This window comes from Mirounga leonina, unplaced genomic scaffold (genome assembly GCF_011800145.1).
Source record: "Mirounga leonina isolate KUSES-001 unplaced genomic scaffold, KU_Mleo_1.0 Mir_125, whole genome shotgun sequence".
NCBI classification, from domain to species: domain Eukaryota; kingdom Metazoa; phylum Chordata; class Mammalia; order Carnivora; family Phocidae; genus Mirounga; species Mirounga leonina.
This window is the reverse complement of record NW_023270305.1, coordinates 12,706,934-12,724,502: the sequence shown is the minus strand read 5'-3', so window position 1 is coordinate 12,724,502 and position 17,569 is coordinate 12,706,934. Positions and strand designations below refer to the sequence as shown.

The window sequence follows — 17,569 nt, the reverse complement described above, 5'->3', positions numbered from 1 at the left end:
AGGCCCCGGGGGCGTGGCCACAGTCTCCCTTTCCCTGGGGTCAGGATAGGGGCAGGGCCGCTCGGGGACTCAGGATAAACTCCTCCCATTGGTTTGCTGGCACTGGAGAGCTGGGAGCTAGAACAAGTTGGGGACCAGGCTGCGCCCCTTCGTAGGCAGAATAGAGGAGGGGAGGAAGCCGGCACTGCGTGTTGGTGGTGACCGTGATCTCGTCACCTGCTTTCTCCATCAGAAGAGAAGAACCCCTACAAAGAAGTTTACACAGACATGTGGGTCGAACCCGAGGCAGCTGCCTATGCACCACCCCCACCCGCCAAAAAGCCCCGAAAGAGCACAACGGAGAAGCCTAAGGTCAAGGAGATAATTGACGAACGCACAAGAGGTAGTTGGCCTGGCTTTGGAGAGAGTGGCGCGGCGAGGCTGGCATTCAGAGGCGCGGCCGCGGCCCTCACGGCCCCCTCTGATGCTGGGCTCTCCTCCCCCCCGCAGAGCGGCTGGTGTACGAGGTGCGGCAGAAGTGCCGGAACATCGAGGGTGAGTCCCGACGGCCATTGACTCCCTGCGAAGTCCGTAGTCTGTTGCCCCCAGGACTGGCTGGAGGGCTTGGCTCCTGGCGCAGGGCCTGGTGCAGAGTAGCCTAGGCCCTTAGGGAGGTTTGAACGTCATGGGACGTCTGTACCCAGTGAAGGCCTCTGTCCTGCCCGTCCCACCACCCCCACCCCGCTTCACCCACATAGCTGTCTTCCTGGTGCCACCATCTTACTTTCCTATCAATGGCAGGCACTGGTCATTAGGGTTTGGGACACTCCAGTGGGTCCGAGAAGGGTGGCCTCTCTTGGATTTGCTTGAACTTGTGACCTTTGGCCTTTTACCTTTCCTCATCTGTTCTCCAGTGGTCATTAGAGCATCGCAGGGCTGGCAAAGATGGGGGCAGGAGCCTAAGATTTAAGGACTGCCCAGGGACTGTCTCCAGAGTCCCCCAGGGCCCCGGCCCTCTTCTCAGACGTTCCCGTCCTCGAATTATGCCTTTCCTGGGTGGGTGGCATTGCCGCTCTGAGAGCTGAATGGGCATTGAGATTGGGGCCACAATGCCCCCCTGCTCCATGGGGCACCCTCCCAGACTCCTGTCTGCCTCCTTTTTCGGCTGCTGCTCCGACACGCCCTTTTCCTGTAGCCCTTCTTGGAGCTGGGCTTAGGCGCCGAGGTGGGAAGGGGCCCTTTGGAGACATTCACTCTGCTTTCTCCACGCTCCCTGCTTTCCAGACATTTGCATCTCTTGTGGGAGCCTCAACGTCACCCTGGAACACCCTCTCTTCATCGGAGGAATGTGCCAAAACTGTAAGGTAGGGGCACAGCCCCCGGCGGTCTATACCTTCTCCAGTCTTGGGGCTCGCTGTCACCTGGAGTAGCTGCTGTGGTGACCCCGCGGTTTGCTCTGGACGCAGAGTCCTGATCAAACAGGCCCGTGGGCTTCGAAGCGTTCGACTTGCTGTTATTTGTCCTCCCCGGAAAGATCGTCCCCCTCGAAAGCCCATTCTGGTCCGCAGATGTGGGCTCACTGTGTCACGGTCCCTGGTGTGGGGCAGGGGGCTGACAGATGGGTGGGTGGGCGGGTTGCCGCGTCCTTGGGGTCCCGGGAGGAGAGCCCAGGGCTGTGGCGAGGGACAAGGGGGTGCGGTTGCCTCTCTGGCCTCGCTCTGGGGGCTTCCCGATTCTGTGCACTGCTCTGGGTCGGGACACCTGCTGGCCCCTTCCCACGCGTGTGGCTCAGTAGGCGGCAGGCTCACGCCCGCAAGGACGGATTACGGTTCCTGGGTCGGGGCCCAGAGGCCGGGCGCAAAGCCTGCCGTCACGCTGGCCGCGTGGGGTGCTGCCCAGTGGTCTCTGACGTGCCCCCCCCGCCCCCGCCCTCTAGAATTGCTTCCTGGAGTGTGCGTACCAGTACGATGATGATGGGTACCAGTCATACTGCACCATCTGCTGCGGGGGGCGCGAGGTGCTCATGTGCGGGAACAACAACTGTTGCAGGTGAGGCTCCCCGGCCCGCCCCCTCCCCCCACCCCCAGCCAGGCTCCCTCTGGGGCTGAGAAGCTCCCCTCTCCCCCCCGCTACACTGGGCTTCCTTCCAGGTGCTTCTGTGTGGAGTGTGTGGACCTCTTGGTGGGGCCAGGGGCTGCCCAGGCAGCCATCAAGGAGGACCCCTGGAACTGCTACATGTGTGGGCACAAGGGCACCTACGGGCTGCTGCGGCGGCGGGACGACTGGCCCTCGCGGCTCCAGATGTTCTTCGCCAATAACCACGACCAGGAATTTGTGAGTGCTGGGCCTGGGCCGTTCGCGGGGGCGGGTTCCGAAGCCAGAGCGGTCCTAGCGGGGCTGGGGGGGCCAGCCCTGGGTGCCCACCTGCAGAATCCTCCTGGGCACTTACCTGGCCCGTTGTGCTCGCCACCTAGGACCCTCCGAAGGTGTACCCACCTGTCCCAGCCGAGAAGAGGAAGCCCATCCGGGTGCTGTCTCTATTTGACGGAATTGCTACAGGTGAGCGTGTGGCCCCCGAGCCCCACGAGGTGCTGCCGTCCCTGTCCCGGGGCAGGGGAGCTCCGCGTGAGGGACCGCGTGTGTTTCTCACACGATAAACAATAGTTAACACGACAGCCGTTGAATTGGTACCCCGCCGAGGAAAATTTGTGTTGAGTGAGAAGTAAAATCGTGGTCAGCTGCTGTGTCCGGGAGGCACGTGTCTTTGTTGGGGGGGTGGTGAGCTCCAGCATTGGACAGGGTGATCATTAGAGATTATTGAAGATTTTCACAAAGCCTCAAAGGACAGACTCGGCGACCAGAACGGAAACATAGGCAGTGTTCTGTCGTACGATGACTGTAAGTCACAGTAAAAAAACAAAAAAAAACAAAAAAAACCCCAAAAAAACGATAAACAAGAGAGTAAAAAATAATATATAATTCTATAATTAGCATTTTGGTGAATATCCTTTGATGTTTTTTTTTCCGTGCATATATGTATGTGTGTTTCTAGAATCCTACGTAGCTAGAAAAATAAAACGAGAGTATAGTAAAACGCACACTGTGTTGTAACTCGCCTTTTCATTTGCTGTCATGACTGCTTTTTCATGTTAACATGGAACTGCATCCTTTATTTGTAAATGCTGCATAGGATTCCATTGGGTGGAAAGTACCATGATTTATGTAACTAACCCTCTGTTGGGTTGTTGATTATTTTTCTCTGTTACGAGCAGCGCTGTGACAAGCATCCTTACACACACATCATTATATACGTAAACTACTCTCTTGTAGGGAGAGCTGGGGCACAGCGTAGGAAGTTTGTTTCATATGGTTCTTGACCTTGCCCGAGAGCCCTCCCGCAAGGTGCTCCTGACACATACCCACCCCCCTGCCATAGCCCCAGGCCGACGGCTTCTCAGTTCTTAAGAAAGGAATAACCTCCTCAGTACAGGTGTCTTCACGTGACCGGAGGGAGACGGGCTGTCAGAGGGCCCGGGCGGGGTGGCATCCCAGGCCAGATGTTTATATTCTGTTCTCGGCTTAGTGTTGAGATTCTATAAACCTAGGGAAATTAATTTACAGCCTTGGTTTCCCAGGCCAGAACCTGGAGGCCCTCTTAAACCACGCCACACCCCGAGAGGCTGGAAAAACTCCTCGGTGGGGAGGTCTCTGGGAGCAGGAAATGGTGCTGCTGAACCCTATTTCTCCAGAGGCTCTCAGGGTCTGTTCTCATTGTTTCCTTGCCCTCAATCCAGCAAACACTTGTGAAGGGGTCATGGTAAGGAAGTGAGTGTAGTTTGCTCGGGAGGAAACCTGGGTGAGCTCCTCTGTTCTGAAGAGCATTTGCAATCTAAGAGGAGAGCTGAATGAGGAATACACAGGGTTCTGAGGAGTTGGAGAGAGATGCAAAGCGTGGGGGGCTTACAGCGGAGGGGGTTGCTTCCAGGGGGCTGCAGGGTGCGGTGTGGGGGTGTTGATGAAACCTTCTTGGAGCAGGTGGCATTTATGTTGAGTCTTGGAGGATGAAGTGCAGCAGGAGGCCATGGGTGGGGGGGTGAGGAAGGAGCAGTCTATGCAGGATGTAGGAACAGCAAAGAAAAGGCCACCCAAAAAGTCACCTGCTGTTTTCTCTGGTCCTGGAAACCACCTATTGTCTGGTCTTGACGGCCTTCTAAGTAGATCAGAGTAGGTATGAAATGGGATCCAGAAGGATCCTGCAGCTCACTGGGCAGGGTAGGGCTCAGGCCTGTTGCTGACCCATGTGTCCGGCTGGCCGGAGAGCCCCCTGCGAAGACCAGGGTGCTGGGGAGGAGCCCCAGTGACCGTGCCTTTCGCTGGCTGGCACAGGGCTTCTGGTGCTGAAGGACTTGGGAATTCAGGTGGACCGCTACATCGCCTCAGAGGTGTGTGAGGACTCCATCACGGTGGGCATGGTGCGGCACCAGGGGAAGATCATGTACGTCGGGGACGTCCGCAGCGTCACGCAGAAGCATGTACGTCAGTGTCGTGGGTCCCGTCCCACTTCTCTGTGTCCCTTGCACTTTGCTCCTGGGGGCGGCGGCGGCCCTCTGGCATTTTGCTCATTTGCTCTTTTCCTTTCTCCTTTTTCCCAGTCTCTTCTCTGCCGTGTGGAATATGGGCAGATTCCAGTGGGAACCGGGAGCTGGCCTTTTGAGGCTCCGGCTGCCCCCTGACTAGCTTCAGGGCCTTTGTAGCAGAGCGCTTTGGTTCCCATTTTCCCAGTACTTTTGGCAACAGCTTTACCAGCCTCCGTTTCTGGGGGGGACTCTGGCAGGGTCTTGCCCAGGTGACCCTTTGCCTTTCCAGTTAACTGTGTCTACGACCCTGAAACTGCAGGCCCTCAGGGATCCCCAAGGGCGTTTGGAGGGCATTCAGATGGCCCGGACACCCTGCCCAAAGTGCACAGAGCGCAAAATGCCTTCATGGTCAGCTGCCCGGCCTGGACCGCCTTCCCCCTAAGTGGCTGCTTTTCGTGTTGGGAGCACAGCTGTCTCCCTGCTGGCCTCCAAGATGATCCAACTGGATCCCTTCCCTTTGTTTAGGAAACTGAGCTCAGAGAGCCTCAGTGACTTGCCCGTGGTGCTGTGTGTGTGTGAAGTATGTACTTATGAAGGTGTAGAGTGAGCATACCGAGCCGCTGGGTCTCCTCTCTCCGGTGCCAAAGTACTTTTTTTAGCCAAGTCCACGGATAACTTCCTTCTTCCTTTCTGCCTCTGTCCCCGGACATCAGGCCATCCCATTACCTTTATCCTCCCAGATCCAGGAGTGGGGCCCGTTCGATCTGGTGATTGGGGGCAGTCCTTGCAATGATCTCTCCATCGTCAACCCTGCCCGTAAAGGACTCTACGGTAGGTGCCGTGCTCACCCCTCCACCTTCTGAGCTGGTGCTTCCGCACGTAGGTTTCCTACTTGGACATTTCTGCCCTGGGACAGCTACTCCCGATGACCCTGTCCTCCCTTGCCCTCCCTGTGCCCGAGCCACACCACTGTCTCGTGCAGACAGCCCCAGCTGATGGCTTTCTCTTCCGACCTCTCAGAGGGCACTGGCCGGCTCTTCTTTGAGTTCTACCGCCTCCTGCATGATGCGCGGCCCAAGGAGGGAGATGACCGCCCCTTCTTCTGGCTCTTTGAGAATGTGGTGGCCATGGGCGTTAGTGACAAGAGGGACATCTCGCGATTTCTCGAGGTATAGCCAGCAACCTTGGTTTGGCCAGCTCACTAATGGCTTCTACCTTGGACTGCTGCTTTATCCCTGTCTCATCTGCATTGTGGAGCTGGGGACTGGTGACTTCTGCTTTGCAAGGGGCCTGTTCGGGAAGCTCGAGGGCTTCCCAGTTAGACAGGGAGGAGACACTGGTCGAGGCCTGCTCTGGACAGAACCTGTGGTCTGACTCTAAGAGGTAGTGTGTGGGTGTGGGCCTCAGGGCTTGAAGGACTTGACTGTTCCTAATAGGGTGGGGTGCCAGGCTCCTAGAGTTTGGGATTCTGAGTGGTGTTTCCCTAGGGGCGCCCTTTGAGGTGGCCACGCCAATCTTCCCCGACCAGAATGGCTTGCCCTCACTCCCTGGCACCATGACAGATGCGCTGTGGTGCCTGGGAAGTAAAAGACACGGCTTACCTGTTTTTATTCCCCATAACGTGGGTCCCATGTCCGTGCTGAGCCGGGTTGGAGGCATGCACAGAGGGTCTCTGTGGCCAGAGGCATTCTCGGGGTGGGCGGTCTGGGAGCTCGAGCCCATGCTCCAGAGTCTTGGGGTCAGTAACGCCTCGAGCGGGTGTTCTGAAGCGTGAGCAAGTGTCTATTTGGCTCATGATCTGGACATACAGTGAACACGTCTGCACTCATTGGAACTTTCTTGCTCAGAGCCTCTGGGTGAGCTAGAGCTACGTAGTCCAGTTAGGGTAGTCCTCAGGCACGTGTGGTATTTAAAGTAACATTAAAATTCGTCTGTCGCTCGAGCCTCATTTCAAGTACTCATTAGCCACCTGCAGCCACTCCACTGAACAGTGCAGACAGAAAACCTGTCCATCATCACAGAATGTTCAGTTAGACTGCAGTGGTCTAGAATGTTCTAACGAGAGCATGTGGAATGTGGCTGGGTTCCATTCTGGCTTTTCCTGGAGGCTTCAGGCTGTCCCACTGCGTGGCTTCCTGAGAGAGGAGTAAGCAAGAGCCTCTGAGGCTGTAAGGCTCCAAACTAGCATAATTTCCTGGCACCGTCTGCTGTTCCTCTCTCGCTCATCTTTAATCTTTCTCCTGTTTTATAGTCCAACCCTGTGATGATTGATGCCAAAGAAGTGTCAGCTGCACACAGGGCCCGCTACTTCTGGGGGAACCTTCCTGGTATGAACAGGTTGGTGAGAGTGCTCGGGCCTGGGGAGGCAGTGGGTTGGTGTCTGCAGGCAGCTCGGCCCAAGGAGGAGGCGATCACTGAGTGGCCGCTCTTGGGCACCCTCCCCCGCTGACTAGCTTGCTGCTCTACCACGTTCTTCTGTTTCCTTCTCCTTGAGGGGGAAGGGGAGTGAGGGTATAGAAAATATTTGCCTGAGAAACCAACGGCTAGTGGTTGAAATAGGAGACTCACCATGCTGCCGAGTTACATCGTTGGTTCTCGTGCACTGGTGACGTATCTGGAGTCAGCTTGTCCTCGGTCTTCAGAGGTGAAGCTGTGGAGGGTGGAGTTGGGATGGGGAAGAGTGGTGCCCACAGCTGGGCCACACCTGCTGGGTGCAGCTTAGAGAGTCCTGCTTTGCTTATGAGCCACACACTTTGTGGCTTCGGGTCCATCGTTGGGAGGAGGTTCTTTATTTAGGTTACACAGAGAGAGATGTTAATGTCTGGGAACAAAGATAACTTCATTTCTTCAGTGTCATAGTTGGATTATAAAAAGGCCTGTGAGGAGAAAGGAATTCTGATTGAGAGTCAGCAGTTCAAGAGCAGAGTGAGATCCACCCCATCTGGATATCTGTTATGCAGGGAAATATTTTCCAGAATGTTCTAAGAGTGGATTGTCAACTTTGTTGTATCTATAAATTGTTCACATCATCTAATCTGGCTTCAGTCTTCTCTCCCTCTCCGCCATTAGCATGAAGTTGTAGGAACATCCCAGTCTCATACCCCGCTTTACAAAGCTGCTATCTTTTGTGAAGGTTTATTGATGGGAAGGAGACCTGTCCATGGGATAGCTGACCTACAGACCGTTGAGTGCCCCTTCCTAGGTTCCCCAGCTGTACCTGTGTCCTGGAAGAGTAGACTGGGTTATGTGGTCCAGTATTCCATGGAGCCACGAACTCAGTGTCTCCTCACAGACCTTGGTCCTATGGGATTGTTCTCACCTGCTTCTTCCAACTCTAAAATTCTAGAACTCTGAGCTTCGAGGTGGAGCAGAGGTACTGTGTGGGGCCATGTAGGGGGTGTGTGTGTGCATAAATAGGGCGGAGGCTGGAGGCGTGCACTTTGGCCACGGGTCCCTTTGGGTCCCATGCTGAGATGGTAGACTGCTGTGTGAAATATCAGAAAAGGTCAGCCCTAAAGGTGACGTTCAGTGATCTGCTCCGCTCTCTGAGAAGTGACACATTCAGTGTCACAGAACTGTGGTCTTCTGGGCACTGTGCAGAAGTTAAAGCCTTTTAAACTGTACAGTTCAGGTGCACGCTTCGATGAATTTCATCCAGCATACACCCATGCAGCCATCCCCGTATTCAAAGGTACAGAACATTTGGTCACCCCCAAAGCTTGCTTTGTGACGGATACTTTTTTTTTAAAAGATTTTATTAGAGAACCCTTGGGTGGGGGGAGGGGCAGAGGGAGAGGGACAAGCAGACGGCCTCACTCAGTGCCGATTCCCGAAGCGGGGCTCGATCCCAGGACCCTGAGATCATCACCTGAGCCCAGGTCAGATGCTTAACCGACTGAGCCACCCAGGTGACCCTGTGACAGATACTTTTAGAACTCAGTATGTTTCACGATGACTGGCATAAAAGTCATTGGGTTTTCCTTCCTTTTTTTTTTTTAAGATCTTTTTAAATTTATTTGACAGAGAGACAATGAGAGAGGGAACACAAGCAGGGGGAGTGGGAGAGGGAGAAGCAGGCTTCCTGCCGAGCAGGGAGCCCGATGTGGGACTCAATCCCAGGACCCTGGGATCATGACCTGAGCCGAAGGCAGACGCTTAACGACTGAGCCACCCAGGCGCCCTGGGTTTTCCTTCTTGTGGACAGGTGGTATCTGCTTATTTGTAGATTGAGACCACTGTGGAATTTAGGTTTAAGGGTTAACGCTTGGTGTGCTGTCCGTGGATGGCTGCAGTGTGTGTGCGAATGTTCTGGGGGAGTTTGAAGGGGGTCTCAGTGTGTGCGGGTGACGACAGTCCCCTTTTACCTCTCCGTGTGAGTCCTGGCTGCTGGCTGCATCCCTGCTGGTCTCCTGGTCTCTGTCATTACCTCTCTTTCTGCTTCCTAGGCCGTTGGCATCCACTGTGAATGATAAGCTGGAGCTGCAGGAGTGTCTGGAGCACGGCAGAATAGCCAAGGTTAGCCCCGGTGCCAAAGCCCTCTCTCTGCTGGGGGGTAGGGAGAAGGGCAGAGAGGGCAGGATGAGCCCGAGTGCTGTCCAGGCCAGTGTCCCCTGCTGGTGCGGAGAACAGTTTAGGAGGTGGCTCGGGGTCGTACACCTAGCCGGCCAGAGGGGGGCGCCCAGGGGAGAGCCTGGATGGCAAGGAGAGAGATCAGAAATCCTTCCCGGTCTTCAGTCCCTCGTTGAGCATCGCCTGCTGGTCCTGGAAGAAGCAGACACTTAAGAAGTCTTTGCCAAAGTCCCTGGATCTGCTAGGGCGCTTAAACGTTTTGGCCAGGACCTATTGCACAAGCCTTCAGGACGGCGCATTCTCCTGTGATGTGGAAGCTGCATTTCTCTCTGGAGAAATCTCCCGGAGTGAGTGTATCGGGCGTCAGGTTCCATGAGTCGGGGCGCCAGCATCCAGCCCTGCGGGCGCCCCTCAGTAATTTGGGATCCTTTTGCCTGCAAAGTCACTACACGTGTGCAAGAACCCATTCGTAGAAGACTGAGGAAGTTCAGTGGTGCGAGCTGCTCCCTCTCAAGTCCTTGGCCAGCGAGCCTGGACTGAGGATGGCCGGGTGACCTCCAAGTGGGAAGAAGAGCAGGGCAGTGGGGTCTGTGGAGGCCCGCGCTGGAGCCTTACCCCGGCCACCTGTGTGGACCAGGCCTTGTCCGTGTTTGATTCACCCGTCCCGGCCCATGCCTGGCACACGTGTTGGATGCATGGCCAGCGAACGAGTGCTCATTCCTCTTTTCCTCTCCTCATCTTCTAGTTCAGCAAAGTGCGGACCATTACTACTAGGTCGAACTCCATAAAGCAAGGCAAAGACCAGCATTTCCCCGTCTTCATGAATGAGAAAGAGGACATCTTATGGTGCACTGAAATGGAAAGGTAGTACCCGAGGCCACGTGCTGGTGTCGTGGGATGCGTGGCTCGTGGCGGTTGCGGCCTCTGAGGGAGGGATCGCTGCCCCTTCCGGCCGGGCTCGTAGCTTGCCCAGATACCACGTGAGCAGTGGGTCTCCCCGAGCATTTCCCAGCAGGGCAGGTTCCTGGAGGTAGGGGGACACTCCTGTGCATTGTAAGGCCGGGCCCAGGATCAGAGGGATCTAGGAGTGGGCTCAGGGGGCCGTGGCTAAACTCCCAGGAAACAGGGCCGCTCATTTCGGGAACTGTGCAAACCAGGACAGCACAGGACCAGGCGGGCCGCGCACCCTCATGCCCTGACTGGGTGCAAACCAGACTCACGGGCTAGACGGCCTCCTGGTCCCCAGTGGAACTGCAGTTTAGCCGAAGCGACCCTTGACATACGCGACGCGAGCAGACAGAAGCTTGGAGCTCCTGCAGTCGGGCAAGAGTTCGGCTCCTTTGTCGAGTTCTTGCTCTTGTGGGCGAGGTCCTAGGGATGCGCGTTTATTACGGATAGACTCCAGGTACCTGCTGCGGCTCCGTCTCCGGCGGAGCACGCCCTGGAGGTGTCTTTCCCCGATGCTAACTTTGTTTCTGTCCTGTGGCCACTCCGGGCGGCGGTTGGCTTCCTTCCCTTCAGGCCCCCGGCAGGTGGCAGGGTGCCTGAGTCGTGGTTGGCGACACAGACGGAAGATGCAGCCGGATCGCACCCGCCCGCGCTCACCCCCGCCCTTTCTGCCTTTTCTCCCCAGGGTGTTTGGCTTCCCTGTCCACTATACCGACGTCTCCAACATGAGCCGCTTGGCGAGGCAGAGACTGCTGGGCCGGTCGTGGAGCGTGCCGGTCATCCGCCACCTCTTCGCTCCGCTGAAGGAATATTTTGCTTGTGTGTAAGGGACATGAGGGCAAACTGAGGTAGTGACACAAAGTTAAACAAACAAAAAACACAAAACACAAAACACCAACAACATGAGGATCGAGAGGAGTATCAGCACCCAGAAGAGAAAAAGGAATTTCAAACAGAAACCACAGAGTCCGAAGTACCGGAGGCTTTGCCTTGCACAAAGGGTTGGACATCATCTCCTGATTTTTCAATGTTAATCTTCAGTCCTATTTAAAAACAAAACCAAGCTCCCTCCCCCCCCCCCACCCCCCACCCCCTTTTTTTTGGTTTTGGTCAAACCTTTTGTTTTCTACTCTTTTCAGAGGGGTTTTCTGTTTGTTTGGGTTTTTGTTTCTTGCTGTGACTGAAACGAGAGGGTTTGTTGCAGCAAAAATCAGTAACAAGAAATAGTAACAATACCTTGCAGAAGAAGGGTGGGAGAAAAGGAAAAAAGGAAATTCTATAGAAATCTATATATTGAATTTTTTTTTTTTTACTATATATCTTTTTTTTTTTTTTTTTTTTTTTCGTTGTTGTCTCTAGCCTGATCAGATAGGAGCACAAGCAAGGGACAGAAAATAGTGACACTCAGCGGCAGAATTCCCTCCCAGCCGCTGAGCTGTCTTGCCAGCACCATTCCTGGTCATGCAGAACAGAGCCCAACTAGCAGCAGGAAGACAGAACACACAAGACCCTTTTATACAGTATTTCAGGTGCCTACCACACAGGAAACCTTGAAGAAAATCAGTTTCTAGAAGCCGCTGTTACCTCTTGTTTACAGTTTATATATATATGATAGATATGAGATCTATATATAAAAGGTACTGTTAACTACTGTACAACCCGACTTCATACTGGTGCTTTAAACAGCGAGATGAGTAAAAACATCAGCTTCCACGTTGCCTTACGTGCAAAGGGTTAAACCGAGGATGGAGAAGGGAGGCAGCTTGAAGGTGAATCGTTGCCGCGGTGGGCTTTCCCCCGGTATTGAACAAGGTGAAGGGGGAGAATCCGGGACCCGCGTTCTCCTGCTTCTCCCTGTCAAAAACGGGGGTGAGGGGAGGTGGGTCGGACCGTGGAGAGCTGAGAGTGGGATTCATCCAGGCTCACGCAATAACCTTTTGATTTTTTTTCGAAAAGGAGACTCCCTCGGCAAGATGACAGGATAAGGGGTCTTCCTTCCCAATTTCTCACATTAGCCGATTCGAGGGCTCCTTGTGGTGGGATCAGAAATAATCCAGAGTGTGGGCAAGTGACCGTTAAAACCCCACCTGGAGCAAATAAAAAAACATACAAAACGTACTGGTGCTTTCCTGTCTAAGTCGCCTTTTGTGTGTTCTTTTATGAGGCCCTCACCATCCACCCTCTGTGCACAAGGCGGCTTCCGGCCCCTGGAATGTGATGTTTTTGGTCATCTCCAAAGGCTGCAGTTTTATACTGGGAGGCTGATGACACCTTTTGTTAATAATTATTCTTATGGTTCTGGTTATAATTATGTTTGTTTTCAGATTTTTTCTTTAAGAAAACAAAAACCCAACCCCCCCTCCCTTGCAGTTTCAAACCGAGGTGCGGGGAGCAGGGTGCTTCTAAGTTAGCGGTGGCCCTGGTGCCCTGGCTCCCCACCCCTCGGGCCAGGTGGGCCACCGGGCGCAGCGAAAGCTGGGCGGCCAGGGGAGTCCCCGAGGCCGGCCTTCCGGGCGCGTCTCTCCTCTCTTCTACTTCCCCTCCTCTGAGTCGTGCGTGTCAGGGCCGGAGGGAGGACCAGGCCATCTCTCTCCTCGTGTGTATGATTGGAGTGGTGTGTATTTCTTTTCTAGTACTTGGTCTGATGATAGCCGTGCTCTTACCCGGAGCCGGCAGCTCCTGGAGCCCCAAGGGCACGGACACTTGGTTGCCCCTCCTACCGAGGCAGGCGTTGGCGGTAGGCAGGGCCAGCATCAGTGGCTCCAGGGTGAGGGCCCAATGGGCAGATGCTTGCCTGAATAGATGGGGTGTAGATATGTGGCATATAGAGATATATATTTTATAATGGGAGGGGGGATGGCACCTCCTGGGACGGGCAGGGCTGGGAGGGGTGCCGTCAAGCACATGGTCCCAAGTTCGCATCCCTAGAAGATAGGGCCTACGGTGATAGGCGCTATATAAATACATAGATAGGGTCATGTATAAGAAATATTATGTAGTGGGGAGCGGGGCGAGGGGGCTCAGAGTGCTGAGCCTCGGGTCCCACTGCAGACATAAGCCCCACACCAATCAATCAATCCCACACGCATACACAGGAACCGATCTCTACAGATGCGGAATGGGCACACACACACACACACACACACACAGCCGGGGGGCTCCCAGCGCTCTTCTCCCCAGGATTCAGGACTTTGTGGCGTCGACCCTGCAGCTCTTTACCTCTGTTGCCCTGATTGCAGGTAGACTCTCAATCCCAGAAGTTGCTAGGTGCTGAAGGCAGGAAAAGGAGGAGGTTTTATTCCCGCAGGTGCTCTCCTCTAGCAGGTAGCATTCTATCTCTTTTGCCCCTGGTGATGTCAAAAGATTCTTCTGTTAGCAACCTGTGATACTGACCTGCAACTCTAGGCACCAGTCAAGTCAGCCCTCGACTCCCCCTACCTATTCTCCCCCAATCAAAATAAAATTGACATCCAGGTCTGTCTTGGCCAGGGGGCTTCCATTGGGAAAAAAAAAAAAAAGAAAAATGGGACAGTGAAACTCATCTTTTGAATAAAGTAAATTAGTAATTGGTGACAAAACTAAACCAAGGCTTTGAATCCCTCGCTCATTGCTCAGGAGTAAGCTCACAGCTGGTGGCCACGGTCTCCCACTCCTTTTAGAGGTGCTTGGTCCTGGGCTTCAGGCTACGTGTTTCCTTGTCAGATTGGTTTTTAAGATCACACCCAGTTTGCTCCCTGCCAACTCTGTGACTTGGCGGCAGGTGGCCACGGTGGGCCCCCTTGGGGCTGGAGCAGCTAGGAGGGGGAATACCTCTGCCCCTCCCTCTTTGGAATCCCTGTACCTAACCCGTGGTGCTCACCCTCGTCCCCTCCTTCTCCAGCTGGGCTCCATCTCCCTGGCCTGGGTCCACCAGCACCACTCCAGGAGGGCTGCGGGGAGGAGGGGCTGCCTCAGGCAGTCCAAGGTGCTCCCTCCCCCACTGGCCAAGGCTAAGGTCTTCGCAGCCCCCAGTGTCAGGACCGGCTCTTCACGGGCCTGCCTCTGCAAACAGACTTTCCAGCTCTCCTGGCCCTCCTAGGCCTTTCGTCCACTGCTTACGTGAAGGAGTTTGCCTTTCCCGATGGCCCAAGCTTCACCGGGGGGTTGGTGTGGTAGCCGTGGAGGCAGCAAGCCTGAGGGCTTAGTGTGGGCTGGCCAGCTTGCTGGGGGGACGCCTGCTTGTTGTGACTGATCCTGAGGAGTACTTGTTTCTCCTGGTCCAGCAACCTGACTAGGCCCCAGAATGGGCCAGATGACCGTTAGCAATCACCAGCTTTTCTTCCAGCCCGCCCCACGGGCTTGGTCCCCTCAGTAGAACTTGGGAACGTACCAGCTTGGCCGTGCCCGATGCTCGCAACAGTCTGCTTCTAGCCCTGGTTGGGGTGCTTCTGGGGACATGGATCTGGTCGCCTTCTAAAGGAGGGCTGTGCTTTGGCCGAGGCAGGGTTGCGTGAGGATTAAGGAGGGGATCATTACACTTGCTGTGGGTGAAGCCAAGGGTAGAGGCGTGGAGTAGGAGAAACCAAGAAGGCCCAGGGAAAATTCTGGAGTATGTCCCCAGTGGGATTTTTCTTACGAAATTTACCCCTGGAAACCAGGGCTTCTGGGTACTGAGGCTGATGCCTCCCCATTTGTGGCAGGTGCCAAGTAGAAGATGGCGCCAAAGAGATGGGTGGCTTTTGTCTGGGGGAGGTTGCCGGGGGCTTGTGCCAAGGTCACAGAGCCGACGGTCGCCTGCCTGGGGAGGAAGTGAGTCTCCCGCAGGCAGCTGCTGAGCCCTGTGGGCCGGGCCTCAAGCTGGCCGGTGCTAAGCCCCTTCCCCGTGGGATTGGCTGGAGAGCAGTTGGCTGGGGGAGCAGCAGGTGAGGACTGGGGCGGGGAGAGGGTTCTTGCAGTCAGCAGATCACGCCATGAGTGTGTTACTATCTGTTTTTCTCTCTAGACCTCAGAACCTTCCTGCTATTGAACATTCTTCTAGAAAGCAAACTTCCCCAAAGAGCGTCCAGGACCTCTTAGCTTTTGAGACAGGCCTGGGAGTGGTTGGCTGGTGGAGATGCCCGTGGGAGTCTTGGTGAGTCGCTAGGGTGTGGATTGGGACAGGCAGACCGGGCAGCAGGGAAGGCTGCTGGACACTGAACTGGTCTCTTGAGGGTCGGCTCCCCCTCCTCCCCGCTTCGCTGGTGGTTCTGGGAAAACCTAGATGAGAATACCTACCATCTCCAGCACAGGAAGGTCTGTCGCAGGAGCAAGGGAAGGAGCCATCTGGGAAGCATGTGCTCCAGGAAAACTGCAATCCAGAGTCCTCCTGTGTTTGACGATCTAGGTATACATAAAGTTGATCTCGGAGGAGGTTTTGAATTCCTGTCGCCGTTCTGCTTGGCCAGAGGTTGCTGTGGCTTTCGGAGCAGTCATTTTTAGGAAACTTGCAGGAGTCCCCTCAAACTGTGGATTAGGGCCTTGGGGCCTCCCCTGGCGCTGTGATCTAGAGAGGGCTGGTTGTTCCCTTTGGTCAGGGGAACAGCAGACCCAAGATTCTGGCGAGAACAGAATTTCTAGCCAGGCCCCGTTCTGATCCCAGGAGGTGAGGGATCTGAGTTTGTCTTCGGGCATTGTCTAGTCTGGTTGCTCCCAGTGCTTGTGATTAGAGGTGACATCGGAGTTGTCCTTGGCAGGAGAGCTGAAGGCTTTCCTCCAGCACAGGATGGGGGGCTGTTGTGGAGGCCTGGCCCGGAGCTGGCACGGCCTCCCGGCCTGACCCTGCTGAGGCAGGGATTCACGACACATGTTTGCAGGATCTGGGAGGAAAGAGGGGGAGATTGATGGCAAGGATAGACTCTGAGGTTCTAGCAGAAGCTCTCGAATCTTTACATTTTGGTAAAGGAAAGCCTGGGTGTCTTTGGGAAGCGAGGGCAGCCCCTCCTGTCCCTGTGTGTCTCAGAGACCTGGCTGAGGGGGGCCTTTGCTTGGTGACCTCTTGCCCATCACGGACCCTAGGCAGTGGAGCTTCTGGGGCGGGAGAAACAGGCAGGTCTAAAGCAGCGAGGACAAGGACACAAGGTCCCTTTGCTATTTGTGACTGTGGCTGAATTGCCTGAACGGAGGCCCATGGACTCCTGGAACTCTGGTAACTGGAAACCCCCCCAGTCTGCTCCACCGGAGGGCTGCAGGAGGGCAGGCGGCTCCCCGCTCCCCGCGCCCCACCCCAGTCCCGCAGCCTCCAGCCCCTGCACCTGAGGAGATGAGCAGGGATCGAAAGCCTCACACCAGTCCCATTTCACTTCCCAGACTGATTCGGTCGCACAGCTCTAGAATTCAACATCCAACCAAAATGCCGAAATTTCTTAGAATACGCAGAGGGAGGAGGTGACTCAACAAGGTGCTAAAAACATTTTATTAAAAATATATATTGTTAAATTAAGTCTGCTGTCTGGACAATGACTGTTTGTTTTGTTTTCTTGTAGTGGAGTTTAAAAGAGACTATTATTTTACTCTGATATATTATTATTAAAAAGGCATTTTAACTTTGTACTTGAAAACTAAATGAGCGATTTCATGTGTTTTAGCTGAGGCATTGAAGTAGCGGGTGCTTACTTATTTGTGGGAAATCATGTATTCATACTGAAGAATAAACTCTGTAGCTGATTTGGTAATACCTTTTACTGTTACAGACGATTTCGCTTTGACCCCCCGCGGCAGAGCACTTTTACTCCACATTCCACGCAGCTAAATGCAGGACTTCCTCCCCCGCCCTTCCCCCACCCCAGCCTTTCTCTTCAGTTCCTCTTTTTTTTTTTTCTTTGGGGTTTTTTTTTTTTTCGTTTGTTTGTTTTCCTGGTTCCAGCATCCTTTCACCACTGTATTTTTTTTTTTTTTTAGGGTTGCTTCTCTATTTATTGACAATAATAATGTACATTTCACAGTCTGGTTCTGGGACATCCAAGGAGGGGCGCGGGAGAGGGGGGCCCCCCCACCCCGAGTGGGTCCCCAGCCCCGTCCCCCGGTGTTCTGTTGTATCTCTGTGTAAGTGATGCTCGTGACATAGCTGTTTATGAAATAATTAAAGAGGTCAATGCGTACAGCAGATGTAGAAAGTCTGTCAGTTCCGCCTTCATCACATTTTTTTTGTGCCCAGAAGAATATAATAAAGCTCCTTTCTAATGTACTTGTGCTGGAGAACACTTGAATAAATGGACTGTTTTTGTGCAAAAAGAAAAACGGAAAAAGCACCGTAATAATGTCCTTTTGTCTTGCGTCTCCTTCCCCCCCCCCCCACATGACTGTTCACAGCCTTCCCAGAGGGGTCAAGTGCCCAAGTGGGGAGGGACTGGCATTGGGTCCAGACAATGCAGTTTCTCCCTTGAAAATATCACCTGCGTGAGCATTAAATAGGGGCTGTAGACTGGATGCAAAAAGGGACAGTTTTGTCAGCTCGAAGCTCCAACATAAGTTACGGAGTG

The 17,569-nt window shown here is 54.4% G+C and overlaps 1 protein-coding gene across 7 annotated transcripts in view; it reads left to right on the top strand.

Moving 5' to 3' along the window:
* The window catches only part of DNMT3A (DNA methyltransferase 3 alpha), a 103,931-nt gene extending 86,604 nt beyond the window's left edge, over nucleotides 1-17,327 (top strand). For 6 of the 7 annotated variants that reach the window (XM_035000709.1, XM_035000707.1, XM_035000710.1 and 3 more), the window contains 13 exons: nucleotides 233-382; nucleotides 490-534; nucleotides 1,264-1,343; nucleotides 1,916-2,028; nucleotides 2,130-2,313; nucleotides 2,454-2,538; nucleotides 4,366-4,511; nucleotides 5,297-5,387; nucleotides 5,577-5,725; nucleotides 6,808-6,893; nucleotides 9,002-9,071; nucleotides 9,871-9,989; nucleotides 10,759-17,327. In XM_035000709.1, coding sequence (XP_034856600.1) covers nucleotides 233-382; nucleotides 490-534; nucleotides 1,264-1,343; nucleotides 1,916-2,028; nucleotides 2,130-2,313; nucleotides 2,454-2,538; nucleotides 4,366-4,511; nucleotides 5,297-5,387; nucleotides 5,577-5,725; nucleotides 6,808-6,893; nucleotides 9,002-9,071; nucleotides 9,871-9,989; nucleotides 10,759-10,900 — 1,460 coding nt within the window. In that variant the 3' untranslated portion in view covers nucleotides 10,901-17,327. The other variant, XM_035000711.1, reaches the window with a different exon arrangement.
* The last annotated feature ends 242 nt before the right edge of the window (nucleotides 17,328-17,569 follow it).